The 23234-nt window shown below is 44.5% G+C and overlaps 1 protein-coding gene across 2 annotated transcripts in view; it reads right to left on the bottom strand.

Annotated features, from left to right (window-relative positions):
* Positions 1-23234, bottom strand: part of MROH8 (maestro heat like repeat family member 8) — a 77773-nt gene that overhangs the window by 48012 nt on the left and 6527 nt on the right. The window contains exons 3-8 of one of the 2 annotated variants that reach the window (XM_025400128.1): positions 22285-22430; positions 18238-18360; positions 10341-10420; positions 9176-9320; positions 8159-8254; positions 5390-5494 (exon numbers count right to left, since the gene is read on the bottom strand). In XM_025400128.1, the coding sequence (XP_025255913.1) occupies positions 5390-5494; positions 8159-8254; positions 9176-9320; positions 10341-10420; positions 18238-18360; positions 22285-22430 (695 nt within the window). The remainder of the gene's footprint in view (positions 1-5389; positions 5495-8158; positions 8255-9175; positions 9321-10340; positions 10421-18237; positions 18361-22284; positions 22431-23234) is intronic. The other variant, XM_025400129.1, reaches the window with a different exon arrangement.

Here is a 23234-nt window from a genome sequence, read left to right as displayed (position 1 = left end):
TTAAAAATAATAAAAAAAAAACATTAAAGTAGAAAAGATAAATGAAGTTAGGAATTTGGTTGGCATACAGAATGCATAATCATTTGCTTGAGGCAGGCCGTGGAGCAAGGCTCTGAACTCTCTCATGGCGAATGTAGACGCACACACAATGGTCCACAGAACATGATTCACGCTGCCCTTGAGATAACAATCGGCCGGGCACGGTGGCTCACGCCTGTAATCCCAGCACTTTGGGAGGCCGAGGCAGGTGGATCACGAGGTCAGGAGATCAAGACCATCCTGGCTAACACGGTGAAACCCCGTCTCTACTACAAATACAAAAAATTAGCCGGGTGTGGTGGTGGGCACCTGTAGTCCCAGCTACTTGGGAGGCTGAGGCAGGAGAATGGCGTGAACCCGGGAGGCGAAGCTTGCAGTGAGCCGAGAGGGCACCACTGCACTGCAGACTGGGTGACAGAGCGAGACTCCATCTCAAAAAAAAAAAAAAAAAAAAAAAAAAGATAACAAGCAACTAGCCACGCAGAGGAAGCACAGCTTTTCCTAGGGTTGAGATGGAAATAAATTTTTTCTGTGGCTCTACAGAAATAAGACACAGAAATATTGTGAACAGCCTTTACAACCTATTTACAGTAAACACAGCAACACACAAAGCTGTGTAACATCTTTAATTCACTGATATAACCTTCATTCATTCAATCAACCAATAAATACGGTGTCAGTTATGTGCCAGGAACTATGACTGGCACTGGGGATATAAGCAGTGAACAAAAGAGAATATCCCTGCTTGCGGAGGTGATGATCTAGTTAGGGAAACACAAAGTAAACAAAATAGATACATAAAATGTTATTATGTATCAAATGATGATAAATGTCATGATTAACAAAAATTCAGGGGAAAGGGTAAGAATTGTTTAGGATAGTCAGGGAAGGCCTCACTAATACTGAAATAAGAGACTGAGCCACGGAGATACCCAGGAGAAGAGCATTCTGGGCAGAGAGAATGCCAAGTGCCAAGGACTGAGATGGGTGTGTTTGGTGTTTCTGAGGAACCATAAGTAGGTGAGATTGGCTGGAGCAATGTAAATGAGAAGGAAAGAAATAGAAAGTAGATGAAGAATGGGCCAGAAGGTGTTGCAACCTGCAGAACGTTGTGAGGACTTTGGCCAGTGGAGGGTCTTGAGCAGAGAAGGGACACGGGTTGACTTACATTTACTCAATCAATACTGAATTGAGCATCAACCACATGGCAGATTCTGTGCTAGGCAGGCACTGGGGCTACTGTGGTGAACAAGACAAGTATAATTGCAAGGTACAGTGGCTCATGTCTGTAATCCCAGCATTTTGGAAGGCAGAGGTGGGAGGATTGTTTGACCCCAAGAGTTTGAGACCAGCTTGGGCAATATAGTGAGACCCCATCTGTATAAAAAATTAAAAAATTAACCAGGCATGGTGGTACATGCCTGTAGTCCCAGCTACTAGGGAGGCTAAGGCAGGAGCACTGCTTAAGGCCAGGAGGTTGAGGCTGCAGTAAGCTATGATCGCACTACTGCACTCCAATCTGGGTGACAGAGCGAGACCCTGTCTCACCAAAAAAAAAAAAAAAAGAAAAGAAAAAAAAAAAAAACAGAGGAGCATAATCACTGGTAGAATTTATACTTTATTAGTGGGAAACAGATAACACAGCAACAAAGGAAGAATCAAGCCAGATAACCTCTGATTCTAGACAGCCCTAGGAAGGAGAGAGAGATGAGACAGAGAGCAAACGTAGTTCTGTCTGTGGTGAGCAGAGGCGCTTTTGAGGTCGACACATCTGAACACAGTGCTAAGGAACCAGGAGAGGCTGGCTCTGGGCAGAGCTAGGGAAGGTCACTCCAAGCAGAGAAGGCAGCAAGTGCAAAGGCCATGAGGCAACATGAGCCTTATGTGGGAGGGAACATAAAGGCGGCTGCTGTGTGGTAAGTCAGGGGACTTAGGTGTAGAGAGGCAGGCAGAGCTACATCAGACACAACCCCATATTCTAAGATCAGTTTGGAAATCACTGGATCAAACAAGTGATATGAGGAAAAAAAAGAAAATGAAGAAAAAGAAAAACAGAGGAGAAAGCAAAGAAACAAGCAAGAATGACATGGGTCTGAAGAGGATGACTCTGGCTATATGCAGAGAACAAATTGGGAGTGGAAGCCCCCACCCCAACACACTCATGCACAAAAAAGAACTTGGAAGGTGTCAGGCATGGTGGCTCTGCCTGTAATCCCAGCACTGTGGGAGGCCGAGGCAGGCAGATCACTTGAGGCCAGGGATTTGAGACCAGCCTGGCCAACATAGTGAGACTCTGTCTCTACTAAAACTACAAAAATTAGCCAGGCGTGGTGGCCTGCACCTGTCACTGAATGACAAACAGTTAATAAGTTTTATAATCATAATATTAAGAACCCCAAACTTTATCAAGACAAAAAAGGCCACTGAAGAATTATGCTCCTAGTTTGATTACTAAATGCTTCTTTAGTATTTCCTTTTTTCATTCTTTATTCTTTAGGTTTCTTTGAGAATATGAGAAAAGTTAGAGACCCAGATAATATATATCTGTCAAAACTCATTGAACTGTACACTTAAATTGGATAAATTCATTGTATATAAATTATACCTCAATAAAATTGGTTTTAAAAAAACTATGGACCTTCCTCAGAAAAATCCAGAAGAGGACGGGTGCGGTGGCTCATGTCTGTAATCCCAGCACTTTGGGAAGCCAAGGGAAGAGGATCACTTGAGCCCGGGAGTTTGAGACCGGCCAGGGCAACATGGTGAAACTCCATCTCTACAAAAATGTATACAAAAATTAGCCAGGTGAGGTGGTGTGTGCCTGTAGTCCCAGCTACTAGGGAGGCTGAGGCAGGAGGATTGCTTGGGCCTGGGAGGTCAAGGCTTCAGTGAGCCATGATCATGCCACTGTACTACAGCCTAGGTGACAGAATGAGATCCTGTCTCAAAAAAAAAAAAAAAAAAAAGGAAAACCCAGAAGACTGCACCACACCACATACTGCACACTCTGCAGACAACTTGTGGATGTTCACAGACCCCAGTGGCACCCAGGTTAACCACTCTCATATTTGCATCTCTCTCTCTCTGTTTTTTTGTTTTGTTTTTTTTTTTTTTTTTGAGATGGAGTCTTGCTCTGTAGCCCAGGCTGGAGTTCAGTGGTATCATCTCAGCTCCCTGCAGCCTCCATCTCCCAGCTTCAAGTGATTTTCCTGCCTCAGCCTCCTGGATAGCTGGGATTACAGGTACCCGCCACCACGCCTGGCTAATTTTTGTATTTTTAATAGAGATGGGGTTTCACCGTGTTGGCCAGGCTGGTCTCGAACTCCTGAGCTCAAGTGATCCACTTGCCTCGGCCTCCTAAAGTGCTGGGATTGCAGACGTAAGCTACTCCTCCCGGCCCCATATTTGCAACTCTTTCCAGGAAAAAAATACCCTAAGGAAGATCTCCAGGACTTGGAGAGAGATTAACGTATAGGAGGGAATCATCTGAAACTCTCCTCTTTAATCTGTTGCCAAAATTAGAGGTTGAGGGTTGTGGAAGGAAGAACAATGCATTGTTGGTATAGAATAATAGGGTAGTCAGTGATGGCCAGAAGTTACTTGCTTTTATTCACTAAAGAGAAAAAAGGAAGTAGCATAGTTGGAGGGGCTGCGCTTACTTTAATAAGTTTGGATATCGTTTCAATGTGAGAAATAAAGGACCGACTGGAATACAGTCCTTTTAAACATGACTGTTAGAACATCTGTATCAGGAACAAAAAAGTATCTTCCCTCTTGTGCTTTGGGGAGGGAAAAAAAAAGGAAAAAAGAAAGAAAAGAAAAGAAAAGAGAAGAAAAGAGAAAAGAAAAGAAAAGAACAAATTATCTAAGGAAAATTTTGGTATAAGGACCTAGCATTCCTACCCTACCAACCTCTCTTCCAATTCCCAGGCCTTACTATGCAGGTTGGAGAAATGATCGATGGAGACAGGAGACACTCCAATGGCTAGAAAACCTGCTCAGGGAAGGGCAAAGAGATTATCAGGTAGAAAAAGGAGTAGACCCAGGAAGGAGGAACGAAGTTTTGAGGAATTCTTGTTAGGAGTTACGGAGAGGATTCTCAACCAAGAAGTGAGTGAGTGAGTGAAAAATAAAGACTTTTTTGTTTGTTTGTTGTTGTTGTTTTTTTTTTTGAGATGGAGTTTGCTCTTTGTTGCCCAGGCTGGAGTGCAGTGGCATGATCTTGGCTCACTGCAACCTCTGTCGCCCAGGTTCAAGCAATTCAAGGAGAAGATTTTTTAAAAAGAGATAAGGCTGGGTGCAGTGGCTCATGCCTGTAATCCCAGTGCTTTGGGAGGCTGAGGCAGGAGGATTACTTGAAGCCAGGAGTCAACACCAGCCTGGGCAACAAAGCGAGACCCCGTCTCTACAAAAAAAAAAAATTGTTTTTATTTGAGACGGAGTCTTGCTTTGTCACCCAGACTGGAGTGCAGTGGCGCAATCTCAGTTCACCACAAGCTCTGCCTCCCAGGTTCACACCATTCTCCTGCCTCAGCCTCCCAAGTAGCTGGGATTACAGGTGCCCGCCACCACGCTCAGCTAATTTTTTTTTTTTAATAGAGACGGGGTTTGACCATGTTAGCCAGGATGATCTCGATCTCCTGACCTCGTGATCCACCTGCCTTGGCCTCCCAAAGTGCTGGGATTACAGGCGTTAGCCACCGTGCCCAGCCCACAGAAAATTTTAAAAATTAGCCAGGCGTGGTGGCGTGTAGCTGTAGTCCCAGCTACTTGGAAGGCTGAGGCAGGAAGATTGCTTGAGGCCAGGAGTTCAAGGCTGCAGTGAGCTACGATGGCCCCATTGCACTCCAGCCTGAGTGATGGATCAAGACCCTGCCTTGAATAATGATCATAATAATAATGAGATGCCATAGGGGAGATGATTCAGAACTGAGAAGTGAGAGAGAGAAAGAGAAATGTGAGGATCTGAAAAGAGGTGCCATAGTACCATGCTCTGAGTTGCTGGGAGATACTGAAGTCAATTTATTTAAATTTGCCTGCTGTACTCAAATATAATACTATACAGACACTAGGCCACCGTGGGCCTCAGGTATTTTCAGGTTATAGTTACTATATCATTATGTTCCAGCCGTTGTGCTAAGCAATGGGGATGCAAAGATTAATCAACACAGCAACTGGCCCCAAGCTGCTCAGGAGAAGAGCAGATATGAAGACAATGCTAAGTGCTATGATAGTACATGAGCACGAAGGGGACACAGAACCAGCCTGGGGAGTCACAAAGAGGAGGGGAAATAGGCAGAGAGGGAATGGCTTTGGATCTTTCCTCCTCTGCAACTGAAGGGCTGCTCACCTTCAAGCTGAGATGTCTGGATAAGCACTTCAGAACCTGAGTCATACCGGCCGTGGCCCGTTCCCGCTCATGGTCTTTGACTGACTGTAACCAGGGGTCCAAGTGCTGTGAGAAACAAAGGGAGGCTAAATGGCTTATCAGGAAGATTTGGGATACCATCTTAATTGTGTTTAGAAAGAAATGTAGAGAGACAAGTTCCATGTTGCTACTGATCTGAAAATACTTTGCTAAATGCTATTATAGCTCGGGTGCTATGCCAAGCGAGCCACAAAGACATGGGTGGTGGGTGGTTTGGTTGTTATATAGGAGCTTAGGAGCTTCTTCTTTTTTTTTTCTTTTCTTTTTGAGATGGAGTCTCGCTCTGTTGCCCAGGCTGGAGTGCAATAGCATGATCTCAACTCACTGCAACCTCCGCCTCCTGAATTCAAGTGATTCTCTTGCCTCAGCCTCTCGAGTAGCTGGCACTACAGGCACCCGCCACCACGCTCGGCTAATTTCTGTATTTTTGTAGAGATGGGGTTTCACCGTGTTGGCCAGGCTGATCTTTGAACTCCTGATCTCAGGTAACCCACCCGCCTTGGCCCCACAAAGTGCTGGGATTACAGGTGTGAGCCACTATGCCTGGCTAGAGCTTATTTTCTAGACTTATTTTCTCTTCAGCCCAATTCTTCAATTAATTATTCTGTACTTTTGAATGTTTTTAGCCCTTTCAAATCTGCTTTGGAAAGAAATAAAGTTAATAACATGCTACTGATATTAAAGTTTAACTCTGAGGACAGCCAGGTGTGGTTGCTCATGCCTGTAATCCCAGCACAGCGGGAGGGATTATACAGATGGAGCCCAGGATTTGGAGACCAGCCTGGGCAACATAGTGAAACCCCATCTCTACAAAAAAATACAAAAATTAGCTGGGCATGGTGGCATGCGCCTGTAGTCCCAGCTGCTCGGGAGGCTGAGGTGGGATGACTGCTTGAGTCCAGGAGCTGGAGACTGCAGTGAGCTGAAATCGCACCACTGTAATCCAGCCTAAGTGACAGAGCAAGATCCTGTCTCAAAAAAAGAAAAAAAGAAAAAAAGAAAGGCTTGAATTAAGCTGCCAAAGCAGGAAAGTACAAAGTACAATTGGATAGAGAGGAGAAACCCAATCTGGCTGGTATGCTAACGTACAAATAAAAGAGGAATGAGAAATAGTACTAAGGTCAGTTAGGACAAGAATAAATGCCCATCAAAGCATTTAAGAAAATAAGCTAGAAAATAAGCTTCTGAAGCAGCCAAACTACTCAACTGCCTAGGTCTTTGTGCCTTGCTTGTCAGTTAGGACAACAATAAATGCATCATTTGGGTGCAAACGATTAATAATAGCTTAAAGGGTTATTCCTTTCTGGGATATTTATATCTTAAAAAAGGGTAAGAAAAATAAAAACAACAACAGTAAAAAAAGGGTAGGAGAGCAAGATACCTGAACGTAGTCAGTGAATGCCAATGAATCAGTCTCTAGCGATGGAACAGCATATATAGGAACAGGTGCAGGTCAGAGCAGTTGGTCATTACAATCTTTGAGTACCATCTGGTAGGAAGCTACTTATTTACTAACTCTTTTTTTGTTTTGTTTTTGAGAAGTCATCTCACTCTACCACCTAGGCTGGAGTACAGTGGCACAATCTTGGCTCACTGCAACCTCCACCCCTGGGTTCAAGCAATTCTCCTGCCTCAGCCTCCCGAGTAGCTGGGACTACAGGCATGTGCCACCACGCCTGGCTAATTTTGCATTTTTAGTAGGGACAGGTTTTCACCATGTTAGCCAGGCTGGTCTCAAACTCCTGACCTCAAATGATTGATTTGCCTGCCTTGACCTCCCAAAGTGCTGGTATTACAGGCATGAGCCACCATACCTGGCCTTACTAACTCTTGAGGCTGACCCTTCCCTCATCACTGAATAAAACCCTTCTATGCTAGTAAGGAATAATAAATTTTTTTCTTTTTGAGACAGAGTCTCTCTCTGTCACCCAGGCTGGAGTGTAGTGCTATGATCTCTGCTCACTGCAACCTCTGCCTCCTGTGTTCAAGTGATTCTCGTGCCTCAGCCTCCTGAGTAGCTGGGATTACAGGTGTGCACCACCACTCCTGGCTTTTTTTTTTTTTTTTTTAGTAGAGTCAGGGTTTCGCCATGTTGGCGAGGCTGGTCTCAAACTCCTGGCCTCAAGTGATCCACCCACCTTGGCCTCCCAAAGTGCTGGGATTACAGGCGTGAAACACTGTGCCCCACCCTCAGGAATACTAATTTAAAGAATAATTATAGCAACCATTTAAACAATTTATTGTAGCTGGGTGCAGTAGCTCATGCCTATAATCCCAGCATTTTGGGAGGCTGAGGTGGGAGGATAACTTGAGGCCAAGAATTCAAGGCGGCAGGGAGCTATAATGGTGTCACTGCACCCCAGCCTGGGCAATAGAGCAAGACTCTGTCTCTGAAAATAAACAAACAATTTATTGAAGGTCATTTATTCAATATTCACAGTAATTATTATCTCCATGTAAATGTGAAGAAATGCAACTCTGAGCAAGCAAATTCCTTGCAGAATTTCTAGAGGGAGGACTTGTAACCGATGAATGGCAGAGTCAGCATTTGAACCCAAGTCTCTGACTCAAAGTTGATAGCTGATACTCTTTACTGTGCTGCCTCTTACATTGAATCCTTCCACATTTTCATCTCCCACTTTCACCAGTTAATAGGAACCATTTCCCATTCTCCCTTGATATCTTGTTTACCTTAATAATGGTGTCAAGATTTTCCAAATATGGGTCTTTTACCACTAAACTCTGGAGCATCTCAGAGAACGCCTGAAATGTCTGCCTGTAAAGACACTGAAAAGGCACAGGATCAGCAATGCTCCCGCCCCACGTGAAGTTCCCCTAGCATGGGACAGTTGGGAGGCTCTTCATGTGACGCTAAGACTTTACTCAAAGTTGCAGAACCAGTGTAAAGGCACTAGTAGATTGTTTGTGGCATGAGGTAAAAAGGAGTACATGTTCATTTCAAACGGACGCCTCGGCATTAGAGGGATCACAGCTGACTGAGTCTTAACGGCTTAGGGGTCATTAAGATTCTTTAAAGTTGGCTTGTGACTCTTTCTGATATCTTCAAACAGAGGGGAATAAAGTTCTCTTGGGTAACTGCTTGACCAACCAGTTTATTTGCCACTGAAGAAGAGATCAAGGCCTGCACGTACCCTGCCCTCTGCTTGAAAGTTTTCTCTCCAGACATACCCACACCTCTCTTCTTTCAATTATCACCCCATTATGAAGGCTTTGCCTGACCACCCATGTGCCTCCCAACCACAGGGCTCTTTATCCTGCTCTTTCCCTGCTTTACATTTTCATAACACTTATTATCAGCTGACATCTTATATTTATGTATCAACAGTTTGTCTCTCTGCACTAGAATGTAAGCTCCGTGAGTGGGACTGGACTGCTGTATTCCTACTGCCTATCATCATTTTTGGCATATGATGATATATGGCATATTGTATGCTTAAATAAACATTAAGCATACAAGCGAGTGCTCCCACCTTATTTTAAAGCCAAAAAGAGGGAAAGAATAAAGGGAAAAGGAAAGAAAACAAAATGAAGGGTTGAAAGAAGCTATCTTCTAATTTAACCACCTATTTTATTTGCCAGATTTAGCTTATGGTTTTTGTCCAGTTTCAAAATATCAAATGCACTCTCCAAAGGCCAAGATCAGTTGACCCTGTGGATGGAAAGTTGCTAAAGCAAAGCATGAGTTACCTCTGTGTTGCAGGTCCCATTGGGCATGATTTCCTGTATCTGGGTGAGAGTCCTTACAGAGGGCAGAGTGATGATACTCTTGATGACAAGACTGAACAACTCAGCTCGATCTTCAGAGCCAAACAGCAAATGGACATCTTGGTAACTAAGAAAAGACAGTTTGGGAACAGCAAGCTGGGAAGAAGGTTTGATTTGATATTGATAAGCAGAGATCAACTAAAAAGGAAAGGGTAGACAGGCTGGTGTACTGTTCTGATGGGAGAGATAAATGGCATAGTTTGTCAGCCTGTTCAGATAAATCTCACAAAAGGTTAGAGGAAGAGTTTTCCCCCAAGAAGTTACTGGAGTAATATCCTTCCAGGCTTCCCTTCAGTTCAGCCACAGGGGGAAGCCTGCTACAGTCTAACGTAGTAAGCCACAATTTTCCAAAGCACATTCTGCTGAATGTTCATTTGGGGAATCATGGGTTGAATCTAGTTAAAGAACTTTTTAACCACAAGACTTCTCAGGGCCTTTGATCAGCTTAATCACTACCATATAACTCTGAGAGGTAAACAACAGGCAGCACTTCCAAGTTTCTTAGAAGTCGGAACTCTAATGTCATGAAACATATATGGGAGTAACTTCCCGCCAAATATACTTTGGACAAAACCGAACTCCAAAGAGATTCCAATAAAGTCTTTCAGATATGGGTAGTAGCATATGTGAAATCAAAGTGCTTACTCAAAAACACAGATTTGGCTTCCTCTTTTCTATATGAACAGTTTTCAAAAGTTAAAAATATGGATCACGGCCAGGTGCAGTGGCTCACACCTGTAATCCCAGCACTTTTGGAAGCCGAGGCAGGTGGATCACTTGAGGTCAGGAATTTGAGACGAGCCTGGCCAACATGGTGAAACCCCATCTCTGCTAAAAATACAAAAATTAGCCAGGCATGGTAGTACACACCTGTAATCTCAGCTACTCGGGAGGCTGAGTGAGGCAGGAGAACTGCTTGAACCCAGGAGGCAGAGGCTGCAGTGACTCAAGATCGTGCCACTACACTCTAGCCTGGGGGACAGAGAGAGACTCCAGTTAAAAAAAAAAAAAAGGGTCATGTCAGTTGGACCTGGCATTGGCCCTGAGTGGAACCAAGATGCCTGTGTAAGGGGCATGTGGGCATCACCTGAGATCAGCGATGGTGACAAAGACCTCCTGGCGCACGAGACTGGACAGAGAATGCGGGCGCTCCTCTTGTACCAGTACCTGCAGTGAGAGTTGAGAAAGTACCCATTCATTAGGCCAGCGATGATCAGAGAGTGGGTGGCCAGCAAGAACCACAACAGGTCCTTCAGCCAGCCCTGCTCTTAGGCCCCAGATGCCTGGCAGCAGGACAGTGACAGGGATAGGGGTTTATTCTCTTGAGCCAGACCCCAGACCCTGGCTCTGCCTCTTACCAGCTGTTTGAGCTGACACAAATTATTTAACCTCCTTGTGCCTCAGTTTGCTCATCTGTAAAACCAGAAAACAGTAATACTTACCTCCATGGGGTGGCTGTGAGTACTCACTGAGCAAATTCATGACACCCAGCAGCCCTGTGTAATTGTTAGTGTCTGTTATTCGTTCTTTTTATCACCAGGGATTATTTCTAGTTTAGGCATTCTAACTCCTCCTCCACTAAACCAGCCATCTCTCTACAATCACGTCTAATATTCTGAGTTACTTGTCCTGGAAAAAGAACAACTTTCCAAATTACAAACTGGCAGAGGGAAAGCTGCCTTGCTGTGCTGGAGTGATAAGCAGGGGCTTTGGAGTGGGACAGTCCCTGGGCTGCACACTGGCTCTGCCGCTCACTCACTGTGTGAGCCGGAATGTGTCGTTTAATTCCCTGTGCCTGAGTTGCCTTATCTGTACAGAGAAAATGAGCTGATGTAAATGACTGTAGCTGACCGGACGCAGTGGCTCACGCCTGTAATCCTAGCACTTTGGGAGGCTGAGGAGGGTGGATCACCTGAGGTCAGGAGTTCGAAAGCAGGTGCCTACAATCCCAGCTACTCGGGAGGCTGAGGTAGGAGAATCGCTGGAACCCGGGAGGTGGAGGTTCCAGTGAGCCGAAGTCACACCACTGCACTCCAGCCTGGGTGAAAGAGTGAAACTCTGTCTCAAAAAAAAAAAAAAAAAAAAAAAAGACTGTAGCAGAAGCCTTGCTGGACTGTCCACCAGGCCCCTCTGGGAACTGTCCCCAACCCATAGAAATGGGCACCTCAAAGTTACGTGTCTGCTAGGTCGTTCTGTCCCACTGGCCACAGCTCATCTGTCCCAGAGTAGACACCAAGGTCTATTAGACTCTTTCTGGAATCTGGAACTGGGACACAGAGCTTCAATCTCAGTCTGGATGGTCTTCTAAAGGAAAAAATTTAAAATTTGGAAGCACTGGTCCCTATGGATAAGGCAACTGAGAGGGCCAATTCTGGGGAGAAAAGATGGAGGAGAGGGAGACGGGGTGGGGGCAGGGGGAGAGAGGGAGAGAGAGAGAGAGAGAGAGAGAGAGAGAGAGAGAGAGGAGAAATGGAAATTCATACAAAGGAGCAAAAACAAGAGATTGAAAGTTCTCCTTGAGTATGTGGAAGCTATTTATTTTCTAGATTCATTCCCTTCCTGGGTCAGGCTGCTCCTCCTGTCAAGGTGTTCTGGGAAACCCTCAGTGATCCTTAGAACAAATCTCACCTTTTGCGCTTCAGCTGCTTCTAGAGGATTTCTCTTACCTGCAACCAAAAAGATCTCACTAGGAACTTAGGATGCAGGCCAGGCACGGTGGATCATGCCTGTAATCCAAGCACTTTGGGAGGCTGAGGCAAGTGGATCACCTGAGGTCAGGAGTTCGAGATCAGCCTGGCCAACATGGTGAAACCCCGTCTCATCTTAAAGTACAAAAATTAGCCAGGCATGGTGGTGTGTGCCTGTAGTCCCAGCTACTAGGGAGGCTGAGGCAGGAGAATCACTCGAACTCGGGAGGCAGAGGTTGCAGTGAGCCGAGATGGTGCCATTGTACTCCAGCCTGGGCAACGAGAGTGAAACTCCATCTCAAAAACAGCAAAAAAACTTAGGATGCAGTAAGTGCTCAATAAACACTACAAGGTTCCCTTTCTGAGTTTTTCTCCTCTTACTTTCCAGCTCTGGTCTGACTCCGATCTTGCTGGTGGGCTGCTGCTTTCTTTCCTTTTTTCCTCAAGGAGCGCATTTATTCTTGTGGCTTTATAGTCTGGAAGGGACGAAGCCTAAGACTCTGTCTTCAGCCCTGACAGCTCTCCCAGGGCTCTACTCGACTGCATCCGGTTATCTCAAGGGCACAGCCACTAACATCCCCAGAATTTTGGCATTAAAGTCAGTTCACTGTAGTCCCCGTGCAAAGAACACAGCTTCCTGTCCTATAATAGTTGTCAATTGTTCCCTTTTCCCAGGGCTCACTAAAAAGGTGATTTATGCTTTTTTTCTTGTGTTCAAGCCCTACATCCCATTAGTTATAGCATCAGCCACCCCCTGCCCTGCACGGTTTCTGTGACTCTCCATTCCTGGAGCCATACACCTTCATGTGGATGAAAGCAGCATCTCTTAGCTGAAGCCCCAGGCTTGCAATCCCCTCTGACTTCAATTGACTTGATCCACTTCTGCCAGAATCATCTTTTCTTTATTTAATCAGTTGGATATTGAAGGTTTATTATTTGTTCACAGTTATGCTAGCCTCTACAGGGAATTCAGAAGTGAGAGGGTATTTTTTGTTAGTAGAGTATGAGTGTAGCAGGAACTTCCTGGGTGACTGCCCAGATCACAGCAATCACCCCTTCTCCCTGGGAATGCCTCCAAAACGCAGGGTGGGACACCCAGAAGTCATATCATTACTACATGATCTTGTCCCCCGGCAAACCTTATTGATGCAGGGTGGGGAACAGACCAGTCTGGGTCAATCAGATTTTCTCTTGCAGAATTTGGAATCTTACAGTCACAGGCACAAAGCAGGAGTTGCTACAGGGTTGAGTCATGGTGATGGTAGCGAAGCCCCTGCCTCTGAGACCTCTGGAGCTGTCCCGGAGCTTACTTTTCTGGAGACTTGTTTAAACCTCTTTCTTAGAGTCTAAGAGAGATATCCCAGCATCTTTTTTTTGTAACTTACTTGAGCCAGAGGTGATTTTTGTTTCTTGCCTGAAGAATCCTAACTAATCCAAACAAAATCAGAAGTTTTGTCTCAAAGGTCTTTTTTTGTTGTTGTTGTTTGTTTGTTTTTTGTGAGACAGAGTCTGGCTCTGTCGCCCAGGCTGGAGTGCAATGGTGTGATCTTGGCTTACTGCAACCTCCGCCTCCCAAGTTCAAGCGATTCTCCTGCCTCAGCCTCCTGAGTAGCTGGGACTACAGGTGCCTACCACCGTGCCTGGTTAATTTTTGTATTTTCAGTAGAGATGGGGTTTCACCATGTTGGCCAGGCTGGTCTCAAACTCCTGACATCAGGTGATCCTCCCACCTCAGCCTCCCAAAATGCTGGGATTACAGACGTGAGCCACTGTGCCCTTTTGTTAAGGTCTTAACAAAAGTCGAGTGATCCACCTGGACTAATTTCACCCTAATCCTGCTGTCACTTTATATCCCAGTTGCCACAGCCTGCCTCCCTTCCCTTTCCTTCCTTCCTTTCTCTTTTTCTTTTTTTCTTTTCTTTCTTCTTTCTTTTCTTTCTTTCTCTTTTTCTTTCTTTCCTTTGTCTTTTTCTTTCTCTTCTTCCTCTTTCCTTTCTTTCTTTCTCTTTCCTCTTTCTCTCCTTCCTTCCTTCCTTTATCTTTTTCTTTCCTTTTTCTTTCTCTCCTTCCTTCCTTTCCCCTTTGTTCCTACCTTCCCTCCTTCCCTCTTCTTTCTCCCTTTCCCTTCCCTTCCCTCCCTCCCTCCTTCTCTCTCCCTCTTTTTCTCTCCCTCCCTCCTCCTTCTCTCCCTCTCTCTGTCTCCCTTTCCCTCTCTCTCTCTCTTTCTTTAAAGATGGAGGTCTTACTGCTGGAGTGCACTAGCTATTCATAAGCACGATCATAGCTCACTACAGCCTCCAACTTCTGGGCTCAAGCGTTCCTCCTGCCTCAGCCTCCAGAGTGACTGGGACTACAGGCAGGTGCTACCACACCCAGGCTCTTTTTATTTTTCATGAAAGTTCTCAACATTATATGCTGTATATATTGTATATTTTTATATTATATTACATATCGTATATATTTTACAATATACAATAAACTGTACATATTTAAAGCATACAGTTTGATGATTTTTGATACATGTATATATCCATGAAACCATCACCATCCTCAAGAGAATGAACATTTCTATCACTCCCAAAAGTTTCTTTGTGCTACTCTGTAATTCCTTGCTCCTTCTCCTCCTCATTCAACCTCCACCTCTAGGTTACCGCTGCTCTGCTGTCACTATAGATGCGTTGGCATCTTCTCAAATTTCATATAAACAGAATCATGCAGTATATCCTCTTTTTAAAATGTTTGGCTTCTTTCACTCAGCATAACTATTTTGCGATTGTTCCAAGTTGTAGCATATTTCCATAGTTCCTTTTTATTCTCAAGTAGTATTCCATTATATGGATATACAATACCACAATTTGTTTATCCATTCACCTGCTAATGAACACTTGGGTTTCTTCTAGGGTTTGGCTTTTACATATAGAGCTGCTGTGAACATTTGTGCATACATCTTTGTGTGGACATATGCTTCGTTTTACCTAGGAGTGAAATTGCTGGGTCATATGGTAAGTATATGTTTCACTTTTTAAGAAACTGCCAAATTGTTTTCCAAAGTGGTTGTGTCATTTCACATTCCTGGCAGCAACGTATGAGAATTTTAGTTGCTTCATATCCTTGCCAATATTTGGTATTGCCTTTCTTCTTTATTTTAGCCATTTTAGTAGGTGTATAGTTGAAGCTTACTGTTGTTTTAGTTTGCCTTTCCCTAATCACAATGATCAGCATCTTTTCACGTGCTTATTTAGAAATTTTTGGTGAACTCATGCCTGTCATCCCAGCACTTTGATAGGCTGAGGCAGGCAGATCACCTGAGGTCAGGAGTTCAAGACCAGCCTGGGCTGGTCTCTACTGTGAAACCCTGTCTCTAATAAAACTGCACAAAATTAGCTGGGTATAGTGGCAGGTGCCTGTAATCCCAGCCACTTGGGAGGCTGAGGCAGGAGAATCACTTGAACCCAGGATGCGGAGGTTGCAGTAACCCCAGCTACTTGGGAGGCTGAGGCAGGAGAATCACTTGAACCCGGGATGCGGAGGTTGCAGTAACCCGAAATTGTGCCACTGCACTCCAGTCTGAGTGACAGAATGAGATTCCGTCTCAGAAAAACAAAAAAAAAACAAAAAAACAAAAAAGAAAAATATTTGGTGAAGTGCCATAACAATTTTTTTCCCCTTCCTTCCACTTTCTGTTGTTGGTTTCCCGGGCTTTTTTTCATTTGGATACTTGGAGCCATGCACTGGTTTGGGTCACGAGCACTGGTAAATGCCTTAAAGTTTTCTTTCTCTATAATGACCCTGGCTTTTTCCTCCTTGTCGGTTCCTCAGCAGAACTGCTTCTCCTCTTGGGCACTTCTCCCCTTGGTTGCTGGGAGCTGTGCTTTTTCAGCACCCCCGTGTGGGCCTGTGGGGACTTTGTAGACTTATGCAATGCTGTAGTGATCCATGCAATTTTCTCATGGATACTAGCTACCTTTAACTCTTCTAGGCTGAATCCCTTGCCAGTCTATACTTTGGTTGACATCTGATGCAGGCATTTTATTACTGGGTAGACAGATTCAAATGCAGAATTCAGTGTGCAATTCAGTGCATTGTTGCTGTTGAGACTTGTATTTGTGGATTTTATGGACTGGCTGGTTGAACCATGTGGCAACCTATTGTTGCCAAGTCTGGTGAAAATAGAGCTCTAGAAACATGCCACTCTGGCTGGGTCCTGTGATCCTGCGGTTGCCTATATCCCTTTTCCCAAGGAGTACAGCCAAGTAGAAAGCTGCATTTGGTTTTTGTTTTGTTTTGTTTCTTAAGATGGGGTGTCACTCTGTCACCCAGGCTGGAGTAGAGTGGCATGATCTCGGCTCACTACAACCTCTGTCTCCTGGACTCAGCTGATCCTCCCACCTTAGCCTTCCAAGTAGCTGGGACTACAGACATGCACCACCACACCTGGCTAATTTTTGTATTTTTTTTTAGAGATTGAGTTTTACCACATTGCCCAAACTGGTCTCAAACTGTTTGTTTGTTTGTTTCTTTCTTTCTCTCTTTTTTGAGACAGAATCTCGCTCTGTTGCCCAGGCTGGAGTGCCGTGGTGTCATCTCAGCTCACTGCACCCTCCACCTCCCAGGTTCAAGTGATTCTCCTGTCTCAGGAGAAGCTGAGATTACAGGCGCCTACCACCATGCCTGGCTATTTTTTGTATTTTTAGTAGAGACAGGGTTTCACCGTGTTGGCCAGGCTGCTCTCAAACTCCTCACCTCAAGTGATTCGCCCACCTTGGCCTCCCAGAGTGCTGGAATTACATGCATGAGCTGCTGCGTTTTATTGTTAAGTCTGTATTATATCATTCTGTTCTTCTTCTTTTTTTTTTTTTTTTGAGACGGAGTCTCACTCTGTTGCCCAGGCTGGTGTGCAGTGGCTGGATCTCAGCTCACTGCAAGCTCCGCCTCCCAGGTTTACGCCATTCTCCTGCCTCAGCCTCCCGAGTAGCTGGGACTACAGGCGCCCACTACCTCGCCCGGCTAGTTTTTTTGTACTTTTTAGTAGAGACGGGATTTCACTGTGTTAGCCAGGATGGTCTCGATCTCCTGACCTCGTGATCCACCTGTCTCAGCCTCCCAAAGTGCTGGGCTTGAGCCACCGCGCCCGGCCCATCCTGTTCTTCTTAATGTATTATTTGGAATAGTTCTCAACCTATTTACTTTTTGAAGTGTAGCTACTTACAGATGGATCCTAAACCCTTCAAGGGCAAGGATTAAGGTTTCCAGGAAATGTGTAACCTTTATCAAAGCACCACAGTGTGCTTAATAACTGTCCATTACTTAAAACTGTTAGCTGGTTAGCCTTGAATTATAAAAGCTATCAGTCTAATCAGCCTTATAAATCTGTGATATGAGAAAGAACTACTCATATTCCTGGAATATGTAAGAAACTTCAACATCAGAATTTTAAAGCTTTAGAGAAACTGAAGGAGACATTTCACAGACGAGAAAACTAAAGCATCAAGAAGTACTTGCTTGAATGCATCAGCTCCTTTGCAAAGCCCTTCTGGATCCTTTGACATGGAACTGACCACTCACTATCTCCTCTGTGACCCCCATATGCCCATTTAAACTTGTCACAGTCCCTGTGACATTTTATTATACTTTGCTTAGCTGCATAAATAGGGATTTTGTCTTCTTTGTCTTTGTAGCCCAAATTCCCAAGACAGTTCCTGGAACTGTCAGGCACTTAATGAGTGAATGAACGGATGAGTTGGTGGCAGAGTGTGGCTGGAGTAAGTACAAACAGCAGAAAATACGATAACAATAATACAGTCATGTTTCTTAAATGCATCATGTGTGTTAGGTACCAAGGTACATGGCTTATATTTATTTTGAATTTAATGGTCACAATAGCTCTATGAAGTAGATATAGCTATTCTTGTTTTATAGATGAGGAAACTGAGGCATTGAGAAGTAAAGTAATTTCCTACAGTTTCACAGTTATAAAGAGGCAGGGCTGTCAGCCGAACCTAGGCATTTGATTATGGGGACTGTCTGGGAACTACTGCTTGATTCATGAGAATGTAGCATTGGCCTTGCTGAGAAATTCAAATGCTGTTGCTGTCCTTTCTACTCTTCTTTTAATTGATTTTCAAGGGTGATTACATGTGTGGGGTAGCCATGAATACTGCTCCTCCATGTGGAGATACTGATACGAGAAGAGTTCAAGTGAATTGATAACATAGGTGAAGCCACTAAACAAATGCTTCGGCCAAGTCACTGAATTTATGTGATCCCAGTCATTTGTGATAAGGTCATAATACTTACATTTAAGGTATGCACAATGTCTGCTATATGGCTGTGAATGAATGATTCTGTGGTTTCATCATAAGGTAAAGCTCGGCTGAGAGAAGACAGAGATCCTAGGAATGTCAGCTTTTCAAGTTCACCCTGAATTTGTGGAAAAATGATAAAAATATAATTATATGTTATAATCTTATTTGAATAACTGTGAAGAGCTTTTGAAAAGTTTCTTGGAATGCTTTAAATATCTGACATCTCTTTCAATCCAATATTAGTCTTTTATTACAAGGAATGAGTAAATTATGGAAGATGTCGGTGAAATTCCTTGTCTACTGGCCCTGCCTTGCTTTGGTACCTCAGCTCTCCTCTCAGCTTCTTGTTCCATCCTGGCTCTCCCCACTCTTAGTCTTTGCTTTCTACCTGCCTGTCCTGGGTAGTGCTGCCTGATTAAGCTTCCTAGGCTGGGCACAGTGGCTCATGCCTGTAATCCCAACATTTTGGGAGGCCAAGGTGGACAGATCACTTGAAGTCAGGAGTTCCAGACCAGAGTGGCCAACATGGTGAAATCCTGTCTTTACTAAAAATACAAAACAGGAGCCAGGCATGGTGGCACGTGCCTGTAGTCCCAGCTACTCGGGAGGCTAAGGCACGAGAATCACTTGAACCCGGGAAGCGGAGGTTGCAGTGAGCTGAGACAGCGCCAGTGCACTCCAGCCTGGGTGACAGAGTAAGACTCCGCCTCGAAAACAAAAAAGCTTCCTAAAGGTGACCTCTCTGATTCTGTTACTTCTAGTTCTTTCGATATCATTAAAAATTCATTATTTTGCCTTTAAAATTTCCTATTAAAATCCAAGTTGTGATTGGAAGAATAAAATCTCTGAGTACTAACATTCTCTTTTTCTTTTTTCTTTTATTATTATTATTATTATTTTTTTTTTTTTTTTTTTTTTGAGACGGAGTCTCGCTGTGTCTCCCAGGCTGGAGTGCAGTGGCGTGATCTCGGCTCACTGCAAGCTCCGCCTCCCGGGTTCACGCCATTCTCCCGCCTCAGCCTCCCAAGTAGCTGAGACTACAGGCGCCCGCCACCACGCCCGGCTAGTTTTTTGTATTTTTAGTAGAGACGGGGTTTCACCATGTTAGCCAGGATAGTCGCGATCTCCTGACCTCGTGATCCACCCGCCTCGGCCTCCCAGAGTGCTGGGATTACAGGCTTGAGCCACCGCGCCCGGCCTTATTATTATTTTTTAAAGACAGGGTCTTGCTCTGTTGCCCAGGCTGGAGTGCAGTGGTGTGATCTCAGCTCACTGCAGCCTCAACCTCCTGGGCTCAAGCAATCCTCCCGCCTCAGCCTCCCAAGTAGCTAGGACCACAGGCACGCACCACCACGTCCAGCTAATCATTTGTATTATGTTGCCCAGGCTGGTCTCAAACTCCTGAGTTCAAGTGACCCGCCTGCCTTGGCCTCCCAAAGTGCCGGGATGACAGGTGTGAACCACCACGCCTGGCCTCTCTTTTTCTTTTTTTTTTTGAGATGGAGTCATGCTCTATCACCCAGGCTGCAGTGCAGTGGTGTGCCTGGGTTCAAATGATTCTCCTGCAGCAGCCTCCCAAGTAGCTGGGATTATAGGCATGTGCTACCATACCCAGCTAATTTTTGTATTTTTAGTAGAAATGGGGTTTTACCATCTTGGCCAGGATGGTCTCGAACTCCTGACCTCAGATGATCCGCCTGCCTCGGCTTCCCAAAGTACTGGGATTACAGGTGTGAGCCACTGCACCCGGCCTCTTTTTCTAATTATTTATATAAAACCTATTTATCGTAGAACCTTTTTTTTTTTTTTTTTTAAAGACAGGGTCTCACTCTGTCATCCAGGCTGGAGTGCAGTGGCAAGATCACCGCTCACTGCAGTCTACATCTCCTGGGCTCATGGGATCCTTGTACTTCAGCCTCCCGAGTAGTTGGGACTACAGGTGCGCTTGAACCTGGGAGATGGAGGTTGCGGTGAGCCAAAATGTGCCACTGCACTATAGCTTGGGCAACAGAGCAAGACTCTGTCTCAAAAAAGAAAAAAAAATCTCTATATATCTTAAGACTTGGAGAATGCGTTTGCTCCTGAAGCAGGGTCCAGTGTCCTTTCTCTTTTTTCTTTTGAGACAGAGTCTCACCCTGTTGCCCAGGCTGGAGTGCAATGGCATCGTCTCGGCTCACTGCAACCTCCGCCTCCCAGGTTCAAGCTATTCTCCTGTCTCAGCCTGCCGAGTAGCTGGGATTACAGGCGCCCGCCACCACGCCCGGCTAATTTTTTGTATCTTTAGTAGAGATGGGGGTTTCACCATGTTAGCCAGGCTGGTGTTGAACTCCTGATCTCGTGATCCGCCCGCCTTGGCCTACCAAAGTGCTGGGATTACAGGCGTGAGCCACTGCGACTGGCTGGTCCAGTGTCCTTTCTAAGTGTATCTACAAACCACATGAATAAATTGCTATCATGGCACTTGCGATCCTCCAACATAATGACCTTTGTATTAATCTATTTCCCTGATTGACTGTGGAATCAGCTCAAGGCAGGGAATGGGCTTTTTTTGTTTCAATTCACTGCAGCGATCCAAGCCCTTCATTAACTACAAAGAAATCGAAAGAAAACCATGCTGATATGAAGTATAATGATTAGCTGAAGTCAAAAGTGAAGGCCAACATGCTGACTTTAAATGTTTTACTTTTATTTTTCATTGGTATTCTACATAAAGAAAATGTACAGGTCGGTGGATTTTCACAAACCAAAAAACACCCTGTAGCCAGCAACAGATTATTACCAGCATTACTGAAGTCTCCCTCATCCTCCTTCCAGCGGAGCCTCTGTGTGTATGTGTGTTTCTTTTGTGTGTGTGTGTGTGTGTGTGTGTGTGTGTTGGTAAATTGACAAACTATGGTTGTATATATTTATGTGGTACAAAGTGATAACACGATTTTTAAAAAAGTATCATACAGTAAAACTGATTTTGGTGGGGAGCACATGGTTCCATGTGTTATAACACACACATACACATGTGTAACCATCACCACAATCAGGATACGGAACAGTTCCACCATCCCCTAAATTTCCCTCCTGCTATCCCTTTTTAGTCACACCCTCTCCCCACCCTAATTCCTAGGAATCACTGATCTGTTCTCCATCACTATGGTTTTGTCTTTTCAAGAATGTCACACAACTGGAATCACACAGTCTATAACCTTTTCTGATTGGTTTCTTTCACTCAACACAATGCCTCTGCGATTTATCTCTGCTGTTGTATCAATAGTTCCCTCCTTTTATTGCTGAATAGTATTATACTTTTTGAGACAGGGTCTTGGTCTGTTTGTGGCCCAGTTTGTTTATCTGTGAAAAGTCTGTAATCTTACTACTCCAACTTCTTCCCTGCATCTAGCACAGTGCCTTATAAATGGTAGCTGTTCATTCATTACTTGTTGATTGGGTGAATGGGACTTAAAAGCCATAGAGGACTGGGCACAGTGGCTCATGCCTGTAATCCCAGCACTTTGGAAGGCCAAGGCAGGTTGACTGCTTGAGGTCAGGAGTTCAAGACCTGCTTGGCCAACATGGTAAAACCCGTCTTTACTAAAACTACAAAAATTAGCTGGGCAAAGGTGGCACGTGCCTGTAATCCCAGCTACTCAGGAGGCTGAGGCAGGAGAATCGCTTGAACCTGGGAGGCAGAGGTTGCAGTGAGCTGAGATCGTGCCACTGCACTCCCGCCTGGGCAACAGAGTGAGACACTGTCTCAGAAAAAAAAAAAAGTCTAAAAAAAATAAATAAAAAGGTCAGCAGTAGTTATTTGAGGAGACTGGAATTAGAGAAGATCAGCTTTTAATTTTTATTATGGTTTTGTTTTTACATTAATTTCATAACGTATAAAGTATAAATATATGTAAATATATGTATTATAAATATAAATATAAACATGTTTTATAACCTATAATATAAAATTATTTGCATAATCGAGAAATAATATGTTTAAAATATTTGTTAAATGGAGGAATAAGTTGGATAACTCATAAAAATTGCTTGTGCATACCTTTAGCTCACCACTGAAACCCCTCTGGATGGACTGGATCAGCTTGTCAACAATGGCCTCATTGAGCGGGTCCTGTCGGGTCAGGTGTCTGGGGCTGTCTGACAGGGGCTCACAATGGAGTCCAGGGATGTCAGGGATGTCCAAGTCTAACATTGAAAAGAAAGACACTGGATGATGCCTCCGTACTATGTAAAGTGATGAGGTTTAGTGGGGAGTACCTCTGGCTCTCACCTTTGCTACTTGCCCTATGACCTTAACCAAGTCCCATCCTATCTCCTAGATTCAGTTTTCTCAATTATAAATTCAATGTTCTCTAAGGGCCTCCTAAGCTACAAAAGCCTTTGGGACTGAGCTGTAGCAGAATGGTTAAGGGCACGGACTTTAAATCTCAGTTTGAGACTAGTTTGACTCTTGGCTCTACCACTTACTACTTGTATGACCTTTATCAAGTTAGTTTGCCTCCTGAAACCTGTTTCCTCATCTGTAAAACAAGGTTATTATAACAATTAAATGAGGTAATACATGCAAAGAACTGATCCCAGTAGTACTTCCCCTTTAACACCTCTTTCATCTGAAGATTTTTACCATTCTTTTTTTTTTTTTTTTTTTTTTTGAGACAGAGTCTCACTCTGTTGCTCAGGCTGGAGTACAGTGGCGCAATCTTGGCTCACTGCAACCTCTGCCTCCTGGGTTCAAGCGATTCTTGTGCCTCAGACTCCCAAGTAGCTGGGATTACAGGCATATGCCACCACCCCCGGGTAATTTTTGTATTTTTAGTAGAGACAGGGTTTCGCTATGTTGGCCAAAGTCTTGAACTCCTAACCTCAGGTGATCCACCCGCCTCGGCCTCCCAAAGTACTGGGATTACAGACGTGAGCCACCGCGCCCGGCCACCACTCGACTTTTGTATTTTTTGATTTCTTGAATGCCTCTTCTGCAAACTCTACCCA

Source organism: Theropithecus gelada, chromosome 10 (assembly GCF_003255815.1).
Source record: "Theropithecus gelada isolate Dixy chromosome 10, Tgel_1.0, whole genome shotgun sequence".
NCBI lineage: Eukaryota > Metazoa > Chordata > Mammalia > Primates > Cercopithecidae > Theropithecus > Theropithecus gelada.
This window is presented reverse-complemented; position numbering and strand designations above follow the sequence as displayed.